At 38.1% G+C, this 18,534-nt stretch overlaps 2 protein-coding genes across 2 annotated transcripts in view; one reads left to right on the top strand and one right to left on the bottom strand.

Moving 5' to 3' along the window:
* Positions 1-961: 961 nt before the first annotated feature.
* LOC111193495 (fish-egg lectin-like) lies at positions 962-6,550 on the bottom strand. The gene is made up of 5 exons (XM_049469364.1): positions 6,441-6,550; positions 5,029-5,256; positions 4,755-4,945; positions 1,409-1,536; positions 962-1,272 (listed from the first exon to the last, which is right to left on the bottom strand). Exons 1-5 carry the CDS (start codon positions 6,493-6,495, stop codon positions 1,131-1,133), a joined length of 744 nt encoding a protein of 247 aa, XP_049325321.1. The 5' UTR covers positions 6,496-6,550; the 3' UTR covers positions 962-1,130.
* Positions 6,551-17,494: 10,944 nt separating this feature from the next.
* The window catches only part of col5a3b (collagen, type V, alpha 3b), a 63,170-nt gene continuing 62,130 nt past the window's right edge, over positions 17,495-18,534 (top strand). The window contains exon 1 of the mRNA XM_049469336.1: positions 17,495-17,978. Within this exon, the coding sequence (XP_049325293.1) occupies positions 17,909-17,978 (70 nt within the window). The 5' untranslated portion in view covers positions 17,495-17,908. The remainder of the gene's footprint in view (positions 17,979-18,534) is intronic.

Raw genomic sequence — 18,534 nt, 5'->3', positions numbered from 1 at the left:
TCTCATTTAGATCTTATCTTGTCAGTCATTAAATATGTCCAGACTAATATACTTTTGTTTCGCTGCCAGGTTCTATATGTGTTTGTCAGATTTCCGAGCAATGCTCCTAGTTTTCCTTTTCCTTGTTTGATCTGTTGCGTGTTGCATCGTCTCCTGGTCAAACTGTGTTTATGTAGCATTAGCGTAGCTTATTTTACCAATATTGAAGCAAACCTTACAAGATGTGGGATCTGCTAAACCAGCTGAAGGATTTGGGAGGGGTTGGGTTTGGATTTGACTTCTGGTATCACAAATTAAACCGTGTTGAAGGACGTGAATCTGTTCTTGATATCTACATTTTCAAGTCAAGATCAGTGTAAACTCTTAGATCCAGCTACTTTAGACTTTTACTGGTGCTAGTCTCCTTTTAAGCTCTATCCAGACAGGATTAGTATCTCAGGGGGGACGTCTGTAAAAATATTTCACACTTCTACTCAGAGATAAAACTCCTGCATCCGGACTGCAATTGAAAAAAACAGGAGGACCAGTGAGTTTTTTGGCTCGTTTTCTCGGTCACAAGATATCACGTTCAGTAGCTCCTCCATTTCCACTCGGCAGAGGACAAATAGCTATTTTATTAAATGCGAGGAGACAGAACTCAGAGTATGTGAACTTTTGCATTTAAGAACTGGTTGATCCTCCTTTGGCAGCAAAAACAGATCAGACCTGCAGAACAGCCAGGAGGAATTCTGGATCATTCCTCTTTACTAAACTTTCAGTTCAGCTATAATATTATGGAATATCTGGTGTGAATCTCTCTCTTGAGGTCATGAGGCCACAGCATCTCAATTAGGTTCAGGACGTCAGGACACTTTAGAAGACGTATTTATTTATTTATCTGTCTGTGTGTTATCTATCTTAAAAGAAAGTGTTGCTTTAGTTTTTGTTGTTTGTGAAAATTAAAACAGACAACATGTACGGCCAGAATCACATTTATTTTAATCAAGAAAAAATTTAATTGCACTCATATCAGTACAGGAAAAATGGGTTGAATGCAGTATTAAAGGGGGAAGAAAATGAAGAACTGATTAATTAAGAATTGATTTTATTGTGTTTTTAAGAACCCCTGTCGGACAGGAAGTGTAGGACTTTTACTCAGTGCAGTCCATGATGCTGTTATCAGTACCGATGACCCACAGATGCCCGAGATCGTAGGAAACATGCTTGACTTTCTGACCGAACTGGACCTGGCGCCACCCGGTGCCGGTAGGGTTGGTTGAAGTAATTCCTTCCCTGTAAAAACGCAAAGATACCAGACTGAACGTTACACACAACAAATATTCTAAAATCTCCAAATTAAAGGCTAATAATTCCTATTAATTACACTTAAATTACACCAAACCCAACGAGATTAGTCAGTAAATTTTACCTGGCATACATGTCTCCATTGGAATTGACCCCATAGACTTTTCCATCAGTTGAAACTTCAATCATAGAAAGGTATCCAGATACCTGCTCCCACTTTAAGGAACCAGCACAGGTGTTCGAGGTCACACCCTGAAATAAAGCAAATTTACCCCTTATCAGATCGTATTTACCATGAGTTCAACCTGGATACTCACCAGGATTATTGAGGCAAAACAAGACAAGACAAGACAAGGGGGATTAGATATGAGTCCATCCTGAATGTCCACCAGGGTCATTGATGCAAGACAAGACAAGGCAAGACCAGAGAGATTATATGGGCCTCATCTGAATGCCCACCAGGATAATTGATATAAGACAAGAAAAGACAAGACAAGGAAAGAGGGATTAAATATGGGTCCCACCCAGATGCCAAGCAGGGTCATTGAGGCAAGACAAGACAAGACAAGACAAGATAAGGAATTAAATATGGGTCCCAAGACAAGACAAGAAAGGAGAGATTATATGGGTCTCATCTGAATGCCCATCAGGGTTGTTCAGGCAAGACAAGACAAGACAAGAAAAGAGGGATTCAATATGGGTCCCACCTTGATGCCAACCAGGGTCATTGAGGCAAGACAAGACAAGGGATTAGATATGAGTCCAGCCTAGAGGTTCACCAGGGTCATTGAGGCAAGACTATACAAGACGAGAGATTTTATGAGCCTCATCTGAATGCCCACCAGAATAATTGAGATAAGACAAGAAAAGAGGGATTCAATATGGGTACCAAGACAAGAAAAGACAAGAGGGATTAGTGATTAGTCCAACCTAGAGGTCTACCAGTGTCATTGAGGCAAGACAAGATGATACAAGACAAGACAAGACAAGAGGAATTACTATGTGCCCCATAGTGAGATTAAGGTGGGCTGTACCAATGGGGACCATGTTCTACCTTCCCACCACTTGGACCAGAAGAAAATAAGGGGTCTTGTCTTGGTCTCGGGGTGAAAGAAAATGGCAAAACAGCAAAATCATGCCTACCTAAAAAATTACCATCTGCTCCTGGCTTCTTTTTCAGTCTCACTACTGCTAAAACTGAATTTTATCACAATAAATTCAGCTCCCTCACAGACTCCCAGAAACTATTTGCATAATTTAAATCACTAGTCAACCCTCCGCCTCCTCCTCCGGCTACATGCCTTACTGCTGAAACACTTGCATCATTCTTTACTGGGAAAGTGGCAGCTATCAGCAGACAGTTTACTGATGTAACATGTAGCCGTCCTACTACATGCTCTGCAGCCCGGTGTCCCTCCACCGAAGGTGTTGCGCTCTCCTCGTTCACTTCTCTCACTGAGAACGAGACACTGGCTCTCCTAACATGTAGCCGTCCTACTACGTGTCTGCTTGACCCAATTCCCTCAAACTTACTACAAACCATCGCACCTGCAATCATTCCGGCTATCACTCACACGATCAATGCCTCTTTAACTTCTGGTGTATTCCCGACTGCTTTCAAACAAGCACATGTGACACCACTGCTTAAAAAGCCTTCTCTTAACCCCGCCCAGGTTGATAACTACAGACCCCTCTCACTGCTACCCTTTCTCTCTAAAACACTCGAGAGAGCAGTTTTAAATCAGGTCTCTGGCTTCCTCTCCCAGAATGACCTTCTGGACCAGAACCAATCTGGATTCAAAAAAGGACACTCTACCGAGACGGCTCTGTTGTCTGTGACTGAAGCGTTGAAAACTGCCAGAGCTGCAGGTCAGTCCTCAGTGCTCATTCTGCTGGACCTCTCTCCTTCACGCACCATGTGGCCTCAGTTGCTCGATTGTGCCACTTCGCGCTTTACAACATCAGGAAAATTAGACCATTTCTGACGCAACAGGCCACCCAACTCCTGGTACAAGCAGTGGTCATCTCACGACCAGACTACTGCAATGCCCTACTAACTGACCTCCCGGCCTGTGTAGTAAAACCACTCCAAATGACCCAGTTGCTGCTCGTATCAAATTCAAAGTCCTTACAATCTCCTACAAGGTGATGACAGAACAGGCTCCTTCCTACCTGCACTCACTCCTGAAGGCTTACGCTACCTCCCGGCTGCTGCGCTCCTCCAATGAACGTCGCCTCGCTTTACCAAACAAACATTCACACAAAGCAATCCAGACTGTTGTCATACAGAGTTCCCCAATGGAGGAACAAACTACCCTCCACTACCAGATCAGGAGAATCTCTCGCTATCTTTAAGAGACTCCTGAAGACAGAGCTCTTCAAAGAGCACCTACTCTCCTAACACCTCTAACTAACTACCTTCTACTACCAGATCAGGAGAAACTCTCACTATCTTTAATAAACTCCTGAAGACAGAGCTCTTCAAAGAGCACTTATTCTCCTAACACCTCTAACTAACTACCTTCTACTACCAGATCAGGAGAAACTCTCACTATCTTTAATAAACTCCTGAAGACAGAGCTCTTCAAAGAGCACTTACTCTCCTAACACCTCTAACTAACTACCTTCTACTACCAGATCAGGAGAATCTCTCACTATCTTTAAGAAACTCCTGAAGACAGAGCTCTTCAAAGAGCACTTACTCTCCTAACACCTCTAACTAACTACCTTCTACTACCAGATCAGGAGAATCTCTCACTATCTTTAATAAACTCCTGAAGACTGAGCTCTTCAAAGAGCTCTTACTCTCCTAACACCTCTAACTAACTACCTTCTACTACCAGATCAGGAGAATCTCTCGCTATCTTTAATAAACTCCTGAAGACAGAGCTCTTCAAAGAGCACTTACTCTCCTAACACCTCTAACTAACTACCTTCTACTACCAGATCAGGAGAATCTCACACTATCTTTAATAAACTCCTGAAGACTGAGCTCTTCAAAGAGCACTTACTCTCCTAACACCTCTAACTAACTACCTTCCACTACCAGATCAGGAGAATCTCTCACTATCTTTAATAAACTCCTGAAGACTGAGCTCTTCAAAGAGCACTTACTCTCCTAACACCTCTAACTAACTACCTTCTACTACCAGATCAGGAGAATCTCTCACTATCTTTAATAAACTCCTGAAGACTGAGCTCTTCAAAGAGCACTTACTCTCCTAACACCTCTAACTAACTAACTACTTCTAACCTCATTTCCTTCTTCCTCTTCTCTAATCCTCTATCCCATTATTTCCCTTTGACCTCCTTTAGGCCCTATCTAAAAATGTTTTACCTTTAACTTCTATTAATTTTATATTTCACTATTGTAAGTCGCTTTGGACAAAAGCGTCTGCCAAATGTAATGTAATGTAATGTAATGTATAAATTGGTGGTCTTGGTCGGTTAACACCTTAATAATGACGCACCTTCATAATGTAGATCAGGTTTCCAGAGTTCACCCCCCAGCAGCTGTTCAGACCACAGCTGTAGTACTTCAGCTTTCCCGGCAGGTTGGTCCAGGAAGCACCTTCACCTCCTTGAAGGCAGAAGATGTCATCGAACATGTTGACTCCAGCTGGAGAGACCGTTCCTCCAGCATCCACCTGCTTCAGCTGACCTGGAAATGGAAGAAAAACAGGTAAAAGACGAGTAGAAACAGGTGAAATTCCCACACTATGGTAAGATAAGTCTCTGACTTACCGTTAACAGGAACCCAATCTCCGTTATCGAGTCTGTAGATGTAATTGTTGGCGTTGACTCCCCAGACTCCAGCAGGTCCTACACTGACATGCTTCAGAGATCCAGAAATTCGAGTCCAAGCGCCGCTGTAGAGGGTGAAGATCTCATCAGCTGAGTTCACTCCAAACACCTGACCGTTCCCAACGTCAATCTGCTTCAGACTGCCTGGAACCACTCTGCAGTTTAGAGCTGTAGGAATATCAATCAATCAATCAATCAATTAATCAACCAACAAACCAACCAACCAACCAAACAACCAACCAAACAACCAACCAACCAATCAAACAATCACTCAATCAACCAACCAACCAGTCAACCAACCAACCAATCAAACAATCACTCAATCAACCAACCAACCAGTCAATCAACCAACCAACCAACCAGTCAATCAAACAACCAACAATCATCCTTTATTTTCACTCAGGAATACATTGAAGGCAACCCTCATTTTCAATGCAGCCGAGCATTTACAAAATTATAAAATATATAATTAAATTTAGGTTTTTAATCAGGTTAAGCTAAAACAAGGAGCAAAAGAATAAAATCATTATTGGAAAGAGCGTTATAAAACCACGCAAACCATATAAAATTAAATTGTTGAAGTGTTCAATGTTCAATTTACTCAAACAAACACCTTTAAATAGTAAAATCTGAGAAACTGATTCAGAAACTAAGGTGCTCTCTTAATGTTTTTCTTATTCTGTTAAAATCTGTTATATATTTTATGGATGTCCTGCTGTAAAGTGAAGAGAAGTCAGGAGCTGCGATGGACAGTACTACACCATGGACTGCCAGCAGGGGGGGTGGTAGATGTAGGGGAATAACTCCAACTCCCAGAATCCCTGGTGGTGATTAGCGTCAACCGGCTGCACCTGTGCGCTACTCTATATACAGTAAACCCTAGCCAAACCAGTCTCCTCTCTGTCTTTCAAAAGAAGCAAAACGTTTTAGTTTGATTTATTTGAAGCTGAAAGCTGTATTTGATTGGCACACGCCATTTTGTGGCATTATATTTGTTCTGTTTCCCGCCTTTTTTTCCACGTCTCTTCTGTGTTTTTTTTCCCACCCGTTTTCCAACCTCCTTGGTGGAGAAACAGTTGCATAGTCAAATTTCTTACTGCATTATTATTATAAAACGATTCATAGAAATATATCCATATAAGTAAATCCTTTATTTAAACGATATATACACTTAAATATACTATTTTTATTCATGATATAAATTATCCTATCTACTTTGCTCTTCCAAGAACAGATCCAAGACCTACCTCAACCGTAACATCAGGTACGGGTTAAAAGAGAGTCTACTAACCCAAATATACCCATAAATCCAGAGTAGATCTACGTCTAGAAGGTTGCATGATTACTCTTACCCAGACCAGAGGTCCAAAGGTTCAGGATCACGAGGAGGACGGCTGTTCTTTCCATGATCTTCAGATCAGTGATGCTCTTCAGATCAGTGATGGAAAAGGCGTTGAGTACCCTTGGCTGTTCTGGGTCAGGTTATATACATTTCTTGGAGGAAAAAGGTAAATATAATGAGGATTATTTAGGGCGGAGTCAGAGTTACAGAGGACCAATCAGGAGTCCAGACCTGTTTGCATTTAACGAAAGCAAACTTCGTTTTAAGCACATGAAACAAACTAAATCCTAAAAGAAAACACTTGGGCCAATATTTACTCAATGGTAATCACCTAATATTTAATAGATAAATATCAGTATTTCTCAACTACAAAGTAGCAAAGACTACGACATTTTATGCGCGACCCCAAATAAAAATCTTCCCAACTTCATTTTATTTATTAATAAACATCCATTCCTGCATTTAAGACCAAAAACACTGATGAAACACAAAGTACTGACTGTAAAAAATACTGTATAAATGTAACAGTAAATCATAAAGAGTTCTGTCCAATTTCAAAATTGTAATTGCAGTAATGCTCTCTTTAACAGTGATTTATAAATGTGTACTGCTGAAACTAATTCATGATCGACAGGAAAAAGAGCAGAATTTTTAAATAATTCTTAATCAGACACCAAAACATCAGCATTGAGAAATTCTGTGTGTAGTAAACTTATTTATTTTGACATGTTTTTTATTGCAAACAGAGTGAACCCAAGAAATGTCATGTTTTATCTTCCCAGTTTCATTTGACTTATTAATAAACATCTCCAAGACTGGAGATACAGGTTTTTACCATGATCAAGATCCACAAAAACAGAAAAGTTTTAACTTATTCAGATTTAACCCTTGTGTGGTGTTCATATATATATTTTTTAAACTCAGTAAATACAACCCAACTCCACAGAGATTTAATTAACCTCCATGTAATTAAACTCAATTAAACTCAGCATCAGTGTGTAGTGATGCCCACCTGGGCTTCCTTTCATTGAGTATTGCATTATATTCTATTTTATGTAACATTTAGGGAGTTAAACAAATACAAATGTGAGTTATAAAGGAACTCTGACGAAGCGATAAATATTTAACTATTCTGAAAGTGTAGATTTAACCCCAAAGATATAAACCCTGAAAAATATTTATAATAAACTTATTTATAATAAATTAAAGACTCATTTAATAGAATTTTTTTTAATTTAGAAAAACACAAAATGTGAATAAAAAACAAAATATATAGATATGGGCTTATATAAATCCTCTACTTTAATTATACAAAAAATATATATTATAACAAGAAAAAGATCAACAGAATTATGAATACATAAAAGAAAAAAATACAATACGTTGATCTTTTAGATGTTTTTTTATGATGTTTTATAGATTCGCTTTTTTGCCAAATGGTTAAAATCATTCCTGAAAATTAAACTCTACAGGAGAGAAAATAGAAAAATAGAAGTTGATAAAAGCATGTAAAGTTTCTTCTTGGTGTCGATATTGTCCATTTCTTTTTAACAGTATCTAAGTTTTATGTATCTTTTTGATTTTAGCCTCTTCAAACTGGGTAAGAACATTTTCAAGTATTGCTATTTACTATAAATTTAGTAAATTGTTACTAAATAGCATCTGAAATGCTTCGATACTTTGTATCCACAGTGCCAGAATGTCTTTTTAGTGTTTAGAAATAAATGGCAACATTGTTGCAGTCTGAAAAGCAGAAATTGATGTACAGTATAATAATAAATAAATGACGGTTCCTCCCAACGTAAACTGCAGAATGCATCTTAGTCTTACGACTTTTCCCAAGTTCCAACTCAGCAGCTGCTACAGTATCTCAACACTAACTCAAACAGCCGCTTCATTATTTGCACTTATGTCTTATTTAGATCTTATCTCGGTGGTTAAATATGTTCAGACTTCTCTATACGTTTGTTTTGTTGCCAAGTTCTATATCTGTTTGTCAGATGTTCCCAGTTTTCTTTTCCTTGTTTGATCTGTTGCGTGTTGCATCGTCTCCTGGTCACACTGTGTTTATGTAGCATTAGCGTAGCTTATTTTACCAATATTGAAGCAAACCTCACAAGATGTGGGATCTGCTGAACCAGCTGAAGGATCTGGGAGGGGGTGGGTTTGGATTTCACGTCTTGTAGCACAAATTAAACCGTGTTGAAGGACCTGAATCTGAATGTAGTTCTTGATATCTACATTTTCTGGATTTTCTTTTAGTCAAAAGATTTTAGACTTTGGCTTTTAGTCAAAAGATTTTGGATTTAAGCTTTTAGTCAAAAGATTTTAGACTTTAGTTTTTAGTCAAAAGATTTTGGACTTAAGCTTTTAGTCAAAAGATTTTGGAATTTAGCTTTTAGTCAAAAGATTTTGGATTTAAGCTTTTAGTCAAAAGATTTTGGATTTAAGCTTTTAGTCAAAAGATTTTGGATTTAAGCTTTTAGTCAAAAGATTTTAGACTTTAGTTTTTAGTCAAAAGATTTTGGACTTAAGCTTTTAGTCAAAAGATTTTGGAATTTAGCTTTTAGTCAAAAGATTTTGGAATTTAGCTTTTAGTCAAAAGATTTTAGACTTTAGCTTTTGGCCAAAAGATTTTGGACTTTAGCTTTTAGTCAAAAGATTTTGGAATTTAGCTTTTAGTGAAAAGATTTTGGACTTAAGCTTTTAGTCAAAAGATTTTGGAATTTAGCTTTTAGTCAAAAGATTTTGGAATTTAGCTTTTAGTCAAAAGATTTTAGATTTTAGCTTTTGGCCAAAAGATTTTAGACTTCAGCTTTTGGCCAAACGATTTTGGAATTTAGCTTTTAGTCAAAAGATTTTAGACTTTAGCTTTTAGTGAAAAGATTTTGGACTTTAGCTTTTAGTCAAAAGATTTTGGAATTTAGCTTTTAGTCAAAAGATTTTGGACTTTAGTTTTTAGTCAAAAGATTTTGGAATTTAGCTTTTAGTCAAAAGATTTTGGAATCTAGCTTTTAGTCAAAAGATTTTGGACTTTAGATAGGTATGTGTATGTTTAGAACAGTTCTGTTCTACCCGCGGAGGATTTTTACTATCTGAACGTGGAATACCCACCTCTGTGTGTAAGTAACTACAGGTTTAAATAGGATCTCCGGTGGATTTGGTGTTTTACAGAGACTCTAAGACTAGGTCATTGTCTTAACTGCACTTAGCAGGGCATTATTACACATGTTGTAAAGTAACATATGATACTGCAAAGACTGTTATTAGTGTAAAAATCTCTTTATTTTAAAACGTTTCTAACTGTTGACCGGTGATATATTTGCATATATGAATATTCATGAGCAAAAGCCGGAAACCTATCGTTTTTCCATCCACTCCTCCGCCGGACTAATGCAGTGTTATACCGGATCACCAGAGCACTTTTCCTTTTCACCAAAAAACAGCTCACATAGCATTCATTCATACTAGAGACCAGAACTAGACATTTTAAAATGAAATTTTATTTTACTTTTTCTACGTTGTAATTGTAATTGTTGTAATTATAGTTTTGTGCATATTGTGGGAACCTATAAGCTCTTGTGGCTGAATGCAGTCGCATCCCACCAGCAATACAAATGTAGTTGAAGTAGGACATTTACTTTAGAAACTGCATCAAATAAAATCATCTCCTATAATGGAGAGGTCAAAAGCGAGAGGTTGAGATAGTTGTTGTAAGTGAGCGGGATGTTATGTAAACATCTTCACGGTACACAGATACCGCAAACAGGAGGATCCATGTTATCTTAGGGGAACAAAAAAATATATGATAGATATTTGGACCACTGCCAGTGTCAACGTTAGCATACCCTTATAGAACATCTTTAACCCACCCCTTCATTCAACTGTTCATTCTAGAGATCATTCCACTCAGCAGATCAATCCTCTTTTCTGATACAACCTGCTAATGTTCAACTCTGTCTGATCTTAGCAACTGCCTAGCAACACCTTATTAACCACGTGGAATACTAAGCAACTGCCTAGCAACACCTAGTCAATGACCACAGATAGGATAGCAACAGCTCAAGCAAAAGCAAGCACCTTCATAGCAACAACCTAACAATACCTTAGCAATCACTTGGTTAACCATAGCAACGCCATGGCACCCGCTTAGCAATGACCTTCCATAGCAACCATGTATCCAAAGGTTTTTGGACAGTGCTCTATTAACCATAGTTTAGCCAAGTTTTTTGGACTTTAGCATTAACCCAAATGTTCTTGGGCTTCAGCATTTAGTCAAAAGATTTGTAACTTTAACTTTTAGCCAAAAGATTTTGGACTTTAGCTTTTAATAAAAAAAATGGGACTTAATCTTTTAGCCAAAAGATTTTGGACTGTAGCATTTAGACAAAGTCAACAACCATATTAACTTTTCAACGTTATTAAAAATATTTTTGGGATTTTTTGGGTTGGGTATTAGTTTCTCTGATTTTGCTATTTATAGGTTTATGTTTGAGTAAAATGAACATTGTTGTTTTATTCTATAAACTACAGACAACATTTCTCCCAAATTACAAATAAAAATATTCTCATTTAGAGCATTTATTTACAGAAAATGAGAAATGACTGAAATAATAAAAAAGATGCAGAGCTTTCAGACCTCAAATAATGCAAAGAAAACCAGTTCATATTCATAAAGTTTTAAGAGTTCAGAAATCATCAATATTTGGTGGAATAACCCTGTTTGGTTTTTAATCACAGTTTTTTTTTTTCATGCATCTTGGCATCATGTTCTCCTCCACCAGTCTTACACACTGCTTTTGGATAACTTTATGCTGCTTTACTCCTGGTGTAAAAATTCAAGCAGTTCAGTTTGGTGGTTTGATGGTTTGTGATCATCCATCTTCCTCTTGATTATATTCCAGAGGTTTTTAATTTAGTAAAATCAAAGAAACTCATCATTTTTAAGTGAAATCTTATTTTTACAGAGGTGTGGAGATTAAGCTCTGGCGCCCTCCAGAGGCGGTGTAGCAGCTTTACCACCACTGCTCACACACTCCAGAGATACATATGGACCACACACACACACACACACACACGCACGCACGCACGCACACACACACACGCACGCATATACACACACACACACACACACACACACACTCACACACACACACACACACACACACACACACACACACACACGCACGCACGCACACACACGCACGCATATACACACACACACACACACACTACACACACACACACTCACACACACACACACACTCACACACACACACACACACACACACACACTGAGAGACTAAACGTTAAGAAGCTTTCAGCAGAAATTCCTGGAATTCAGAGGATCTGCTGTTAAACCCTCTGGGTTCCATCAGCTCCACCTTAAAACCTAAAACCACCTTAAAAACACACACACACACACACACACACACACACACACACACACACACACAGCCCATCTGAGTGAATGATAGCTGAGTGACCAGACACTGTGACCCCATAACCCACTTCCATATATTCCACCTTAAGGGGCGTGTCACTTTCTGAAGGATATATGTAGGTCATATATACTGAGGGGGCGGAGCTACAGTCTCTCATTATTAGAGTGAATATTAATATTAATAGCACTCTAAATGTAGGTATTGTGATGTTATACACTGAGGAGGGGGCGGAGCTACAGGCTCTCATTATTAGAGTGAATATTAATATTAATAACACTCTAAATGTAGGTATTGTGATGTTATACACTGAGGAGGGGGCGGAGCTACAGGCTCTCATTATTAGAGTGAATATTAATATTAATAACACTCTAAATGTAGGTATTGTGATGTTATACACTGAGGAGGGGGCGGAGCTACAGGCTCTCATTATTAGAGTGTATTAATATATATTAATAACACTCTGAATGTAGGTATTGTGATGTTATACACTGAGGAGGGGGCGGAGCTACAGTCTCTCATTATTAGAGTGAATTAATATATATTAATAACACTCTAAATGTAGGTATTGTGATGTTATACACTGAGGAGGGGCGGAGCCACAGTCTCTTAAATATTAGAGTAAATATTAATATTAATAGCACTCTAAATGTAGGTATTGTGATGTTATACACTGAGGAGGGGGCGGAGCTACAGGCTCTCATTATTAGAGTGAATATTAATATTAATAACACTCTAAATGTAGGTATTGTGATGTTATACACTGAGGAGGGGGCGGAGCTACAGGCTCTCATTATTAGAGTGTATTAATATATATTAATAACACTCTAAATGTAGGTATTGTGATGTTATACACTGAGGAGGGGGCGGAGCTACAGTCTCTTAAATATTAGAGTGAATATTAATATTAATAACACTCTAAATGTAGGTATTGTGATGTTATACACTGAGGAGGGGGCGGAGCTACAGGCTCTCATTATTAGAGTGTATTAATATATATTAATAACACTCTAAATGTAGGTATTGTGATGTTATACACTGAGGAGGGGGCGGAGCTACAGTCTCTTAAATATTAGAGTGAATATTAATATTAATAACACTCTAAATGTAGGTATTGTGATGTTATACACTGAGGAGGGGGCGGAGCTACAGGCTCTCATTATTAGAGTGAATATTAATATTAATAACACTCTAAATGTAGGTATTGTGATGTTATACACTGAGGAGGGGGCGGAGCTACAGGCTCTCATTATTAGAGTGAATATTAATATTAATAACACTCTAAATGTAGGTATTGTGATGTTATACACTGAGCAGGGGGCGGAGCTACAGGCTCTCATTATTAGAGTGTATTAATATATATTAATAACACTCTGAATGTAGGTATTGTGATGTTATACACTGAGGAGGGGGCGGAGCTACAGTCTCTCATTATTAGAGTGAATATTAATATTAATAACACTCTAAATGTAGGTATTGTGATGTTATACACTGAGGAGGGGCGGAGCCACAGTCTCTTAAATATTAGAGTAAATATTAATATTAATAGCACTCTAAATGTAGGTGATGTTATACACTGAGGAGGGGCGGAGCCACAGTCTCTTAAATATTAGAGTAAATATTAATATTAATAGCACTCTAAATGTAGGTATTGTGATGTTATACACTGAGGAGGGGGCGGAGCTACAGGCTCTCATTATTAGAGTGTATTAATATATATTAATAACACTCTAAATGTAGGTATTGTGATGTTATACACTGAGGAGGGGGCGGAGCTACAGTCTCTTAAATATTAGAGTGAATATTAATAATAATAACACTCTAAATGTAGGTATTGTGATGTTATACACTGAGGAGGGGGCGGAGCTACAGGCTCTCATTATTAGAGTGAATATTAATATTAATAACACTCTAAATGTAGGTATTGTGATGTTATACACTGAGGAGGGGGCGGGGCTACAGGCTCTCATTATTAGAGTGTATTAATATATATTAATAACACTCTAAATGTAGGTATTGTGATGTTATACACTGAGGAGGGGACGGAGCTACAGGCTCTCATTATTAGAGTGAATATTAATATTAATAACACTCTAAATGTAGGTATTGTGATGTTATACACTGAGGAGGGGGCGGGGCTACAGGCTCTCATTATTAGAGTGTATTAATATATATTAATAACACTCTAAATGTAGGTATTGTGATGTTATACACTGAGGAGGGGGCGGAGCTACAGGCTCTCATTATTAGAGTGAATATTAATATTAATAACACTCTAAATGTAGGTATTGTGAAGTTATACACTGAGGAGGGGGCGGAGCTACAGTCTCTTAAATATTAGAGTGAATATTAATATTAATAACACTCTAAATGTAGGTATTGTGATGTTATACACTGAGGAGGGGGCGGAGCTACAGGCTCTCATTATTAGAGTGAATATTAATATTAATAACACTCTAAATGTAGGTATTGTGAAGTTATACACTGAGGAGGGGGCGGAGCTACAGGCTCTCATTATTAGAGTGTATTAATATATATTAATAACACTCTAAATGTAGGTATTGTGATGTTATACACTGAGGAGGGGGCGGAGCTACAGGCTCTCATTATTAGAGTGAATATTAATATTAATAACACTCTAAATGTAGGTATTGTGATGTTATACACTGAGGAGGGGGCGGAGCTACAGGCTCTCATTATTAGAGTGAATATTAATATTAATAACACTCTAAATGTAGGTATTGTGATGTTATACACTGAGGAGGGGGCGGAGCTACAGGCTCTCATTATTAGAGTGAATATTAATATTAATAACACTCTAAATGTAGGTATTGTGATGTTATACACTGAGGAGGGGGCGGAGCTACAGGCTCTCATTATTAGAGTGTATTAATATATATTAATAACACTCTAAATGTAGGTATTGTGATGTTATACACTGAGGAGGGGGCGGGGCTACAGGCTCTCATTATTAGAGTGTATTAATATATATTAATAACACTCTAAATGTAGGTATTGTGATGTTATACACTGAGGAGGGGGCGGAGCTACAGGCTCTCATTATTAGAGTGAATATTAATATTAATAACACTCTAAATGTAGGTATTGTGAAGTTATACACTGAGGAGGGGGCGGAGCTACAGTCTCTTAAATATTAGAGTGAATATTAATATTAATAACACTCTAAATGTAGGTATTGTGATGTTATACACTGAGGAGGGGGCGGAGCTACAGGCTCTCATTATTAGAGTGAATATTAATATTAATAACACTCTAAATGTAGGTATTGTGATGTTATACACTGAGGAGGGGGCGGAGCTACAGGCTCTCATTATTAGAGTGAATATTAATATTAATAACACTCTAAATGTAGGTATTGTCATGTTATACACTGAGGAGGGGGCGGAGCTACAGGCTCTCATTATTAGAGTGAATATTAATATTAATAACACTCTAAATGTAGGTATTGTGATGTTATACACTGAGGAGGGGGCGGAGCTACAGGCTCTCATTATTAGAGTGTATTAATATATATTAATAACACTCTAAATGTAGGTATTGTGATGTTATACACTGAGGAGGGGGCGGGGCTACAGGCTCTCATTATTAGAGTGTATTAATATATATTAATAACACTCTAAATGTAGGTATTGTGATGTTATACACTGAGGAGGGGGCGGAGCTACAGGCTCTCATTATTAGAGTGAATATTAATATTAATAACACTCTAAATGTAGGTATTGTGAAGTTATACACTGAGGAGGGGGCGGAGCTACAGGCTCTCATTATTAGAGTGAATATTAATATTAATAACACTCTAAATGTAGGTATTGTGATGTTATACACTGAGGAGGGGGCGGAGCTACAGTCTCTCATTATTAGAGTGTATTAATATATATTAATAACACTCTAAATGTAGGTATTGTGATGTTATACACTGAGGAGGGGGCGGAGCTACAGGCTCTCATTATTAGAGTGTATTAATATATATTAATAACACTCTAAATGTAGGTATTGTGATGTTATACACTGAGGAGGGGGCGGAGCTACAGTCTCTTAAATATTAGAGTGAATATTAATATTAATAACACTCTGAATGTAGGTATTGTGATGTTATACACTGAGGAGGGGGCGGAGCTACAGGCTCTCATTATTAGAGTGAATATTAATATTAATAACACTCTAAATGTAGGTATTGTGATGTTATACACTGAGGAGGGGGCGGAGCTACAGGCTCTCATTATTAGAGTGTATTAATATATATTAATAACACTCTAAATGTAGGTATTGTGATGTTATACACTGAGGAGGGGGCGGAGCTACAGGCTCTCATTATTAGAGTGAATATTAATATTAATAACACTCTAAATGTAGGTATTGTGAAGTTATACACTGAGGAGGGGGCGGAGCTACAGGCTCTCATTATTAGAGTGAATATTAATATTAATAACACTCTAAATGTAGGTATTGTGATGTTATACACTGAGGAGGGGGCGGAGCTACAGTTTCTCTCTTTGCTTAAGCTTTGAAGTTTCCTGTCTCATAGTGAACCTGATCCCCTTTTAAAGCCCTTAAGATACCACAGCATCTGTATATGAGTGTGTGTGTGTGTGTGTGAGAGAGTGTGTGTGAGTGTGTGAGTGTGAGTGTGTGAGTGTGTGTGTGAGTGTGTGTGTGTGTGTGTGTTTAGCCTCGGAGCAGGCAGTCGTAGGAATGTAGAATGTGCCAGAGCATATTTTATTAGGTGGGCAACTCACACACTCCTGTCCTAGCATGTTGCAGTGTGTGTGTGTGTGTGTGTGTGTGTGTGTGTGTGTTTGAATATGAGTGTGTATGCAGTATTATAAAAATACACACCTCTCTAATCTACCTCCAATCAGTGAGCAACTAGGTTATAATTACATCACTAATCGCTCTCAGCGTATTCGTAATCTTCAGCAATTAGCATATATTTAAATATGCGATAATTATGATGGCTTTTGGATTTGATGCTGAGATCATCTTTAGTCTGGAGCTCATCATTATACTAACTAGTCTGACCACGATAAATCGTATTTGATTCGTTAGAGAATTAGAAAAGTGGGCGGGGCTTCTAGACATGGTGAACACAAGCCTCTGAGGGATCAGAGATACGAGGTTTCAGCTTAGACTTCCCTTTTACACACTGAAACTCCTCCCCATTCCTATAAATGATTTAATGATATTATGGGCTGTAGAGGGAGAAATACTTATGATTCAAAGGATAAAACCTAATCTGTGAAACATGGTGGTGGGAGTATCATAGCTGGGCGTGTAGTGATGACACAGTGTGTTGGAGTTATCATCTCTAATGATGTTAGATGTTGGGCTCACATAGAGAAAAAGAGAGAGTAAGAAAAAGAAAGAGAGAGAGTTAGAGAGAGAAAGAGAAGGAAAGAGAGAGTTAGAGGTAGAGAGAGAGGGTGAGAGAGAGATAGAGAGAGACAGAGTTAGAGGTAGAAAGAGAGAGAGTAAGAGAGAGAAAGAGAAGGAAAGAGAGAGTTAGAGGTAGAGAGAGAGTGAGAGAGAGATAGAGAGAGAGAGAGAGTTAGAGGTAGAAAGAGAGTAAGAGAGAGAAAGAGAAGGAAAGAGAGAGTTAGAGTGGTAGAGAGAGAGAGAAAGAGAGAGAGAGAGAGAGTGAGAGTCAGTTGTGTCTGCAGGGCTGGTGGGCTGGTGGGCATTATTCAGTGAGTTTAAGAGAGAGAGAGTAAAGGAGAGGTAGAGAGAGTGATGGAGTGAGTGAGGGAAAGATAAAGAGAGAGTGAGGAAGAGAGAGAGAGAGAGAGAGAGAGAGAGAGAGGTGTGTGAAAGGCTGAGAGTCAGTAGTATCTGCAGGGCTGGTGGGGATTATTCAGTGTGGTTCAGACAGACGGGTACAGCTGCTGTCTCTCTCTCTCTCTCTCTCTCTATCTTTCTTTCTTTCTTTCTTTCTCTCAGTCTGAGTTTATCTATCCCTTTTTCTCTCTCTCTGTATCTGGTGGAGGTGCCCGGTGCGGGACGTCCCGTCGGTGGAGGCGATATGGCGGGGGGAGCAACTGCACCTCTCCTGCTGCTCACGCTCCTCCACACCGTCACTGCAGATCCCACAGGTAATACATATATTTATATATACATATAAATAAATAAATATATATGTTGGGGTTTCACTAGTTAAGGAGTAAATAATGCAGAATTAAATCATTAATTAATAGCCTTATGCATATGCAATACATACTGTGCAATTTAATTGGTTATTCAGTGTCTGGATTATGCAGCATCTGCAATAAATTATTCAGATTATAACAGAATTATTATCTTCCATTAATAATTCACTGTCTGCTATGAATTAACTACTGTCCACTGCATCTTATTCAGTATCCACTATGGATTATTCAGTATCCACTATGGATTATTCAGTATCTAGTGTGAATGAATCTGTATGCACTTTGATATTTCTGAAATTGCTCTGTAGTTAATATGAACTGTTCAGTATATATTCTGAACCATTCAGTTCCCACTATGGATTGTTCACTATCCACTATAGATTATTCAGCCTCAATGATTTATATGGTATTGGCTATGAATCATGGATTATTCACTATCCACTCCACCCATTATGGATTATGGATTATTCACAAGCTGCTATTAATTATGCACTATCCACTA

Source organism: Astyanax mexicanus, chromosome 21 (assembly GCF_023375975.1).
Source record: "Astyanax mexicanus isolate ESR-SI-001 chromosome 21, AstMex3_surface, whole genome shotgun sequence".
Taxonomy (NCBI): domain Eukaryota; kingdom Metazoa; phylum Chordata; class Actinopteri; order Characiformes; family Acestrorhamphidae; genus Astyanax; species Astyanax mexicanus.
Note: the sequence above shows the minus strand (reverse complement) of the source record. Positions and strands in the feature narration are given on the sequence as shown.

Excerpts from the sequence above, each read along its gene's own strand:
- LOC111193495 (XM_049469364.1), bottom strand. The coding sequence starts at position 6,495 with ATGGAAAGAACAGCCGTCCTCCTCGTGATCCTGAACCTTTGGACCTCT. Across the intron at positions 4,946-5,028 it reads AGATTGGGTTCCTGTTAACG|GTCAGCTGAAGCAGGTGGAT; the intron begins GTAAGTCAGAGA and ends TTCCATTTCCAG. Across the intron at positions 1,537-4,754 it reads ACCTGATCTACATTATGAAG|GGTGTGACCTCGAACACCTG; the intron begins GTGCGTCATTAT and ends GCTTTATTTCAG.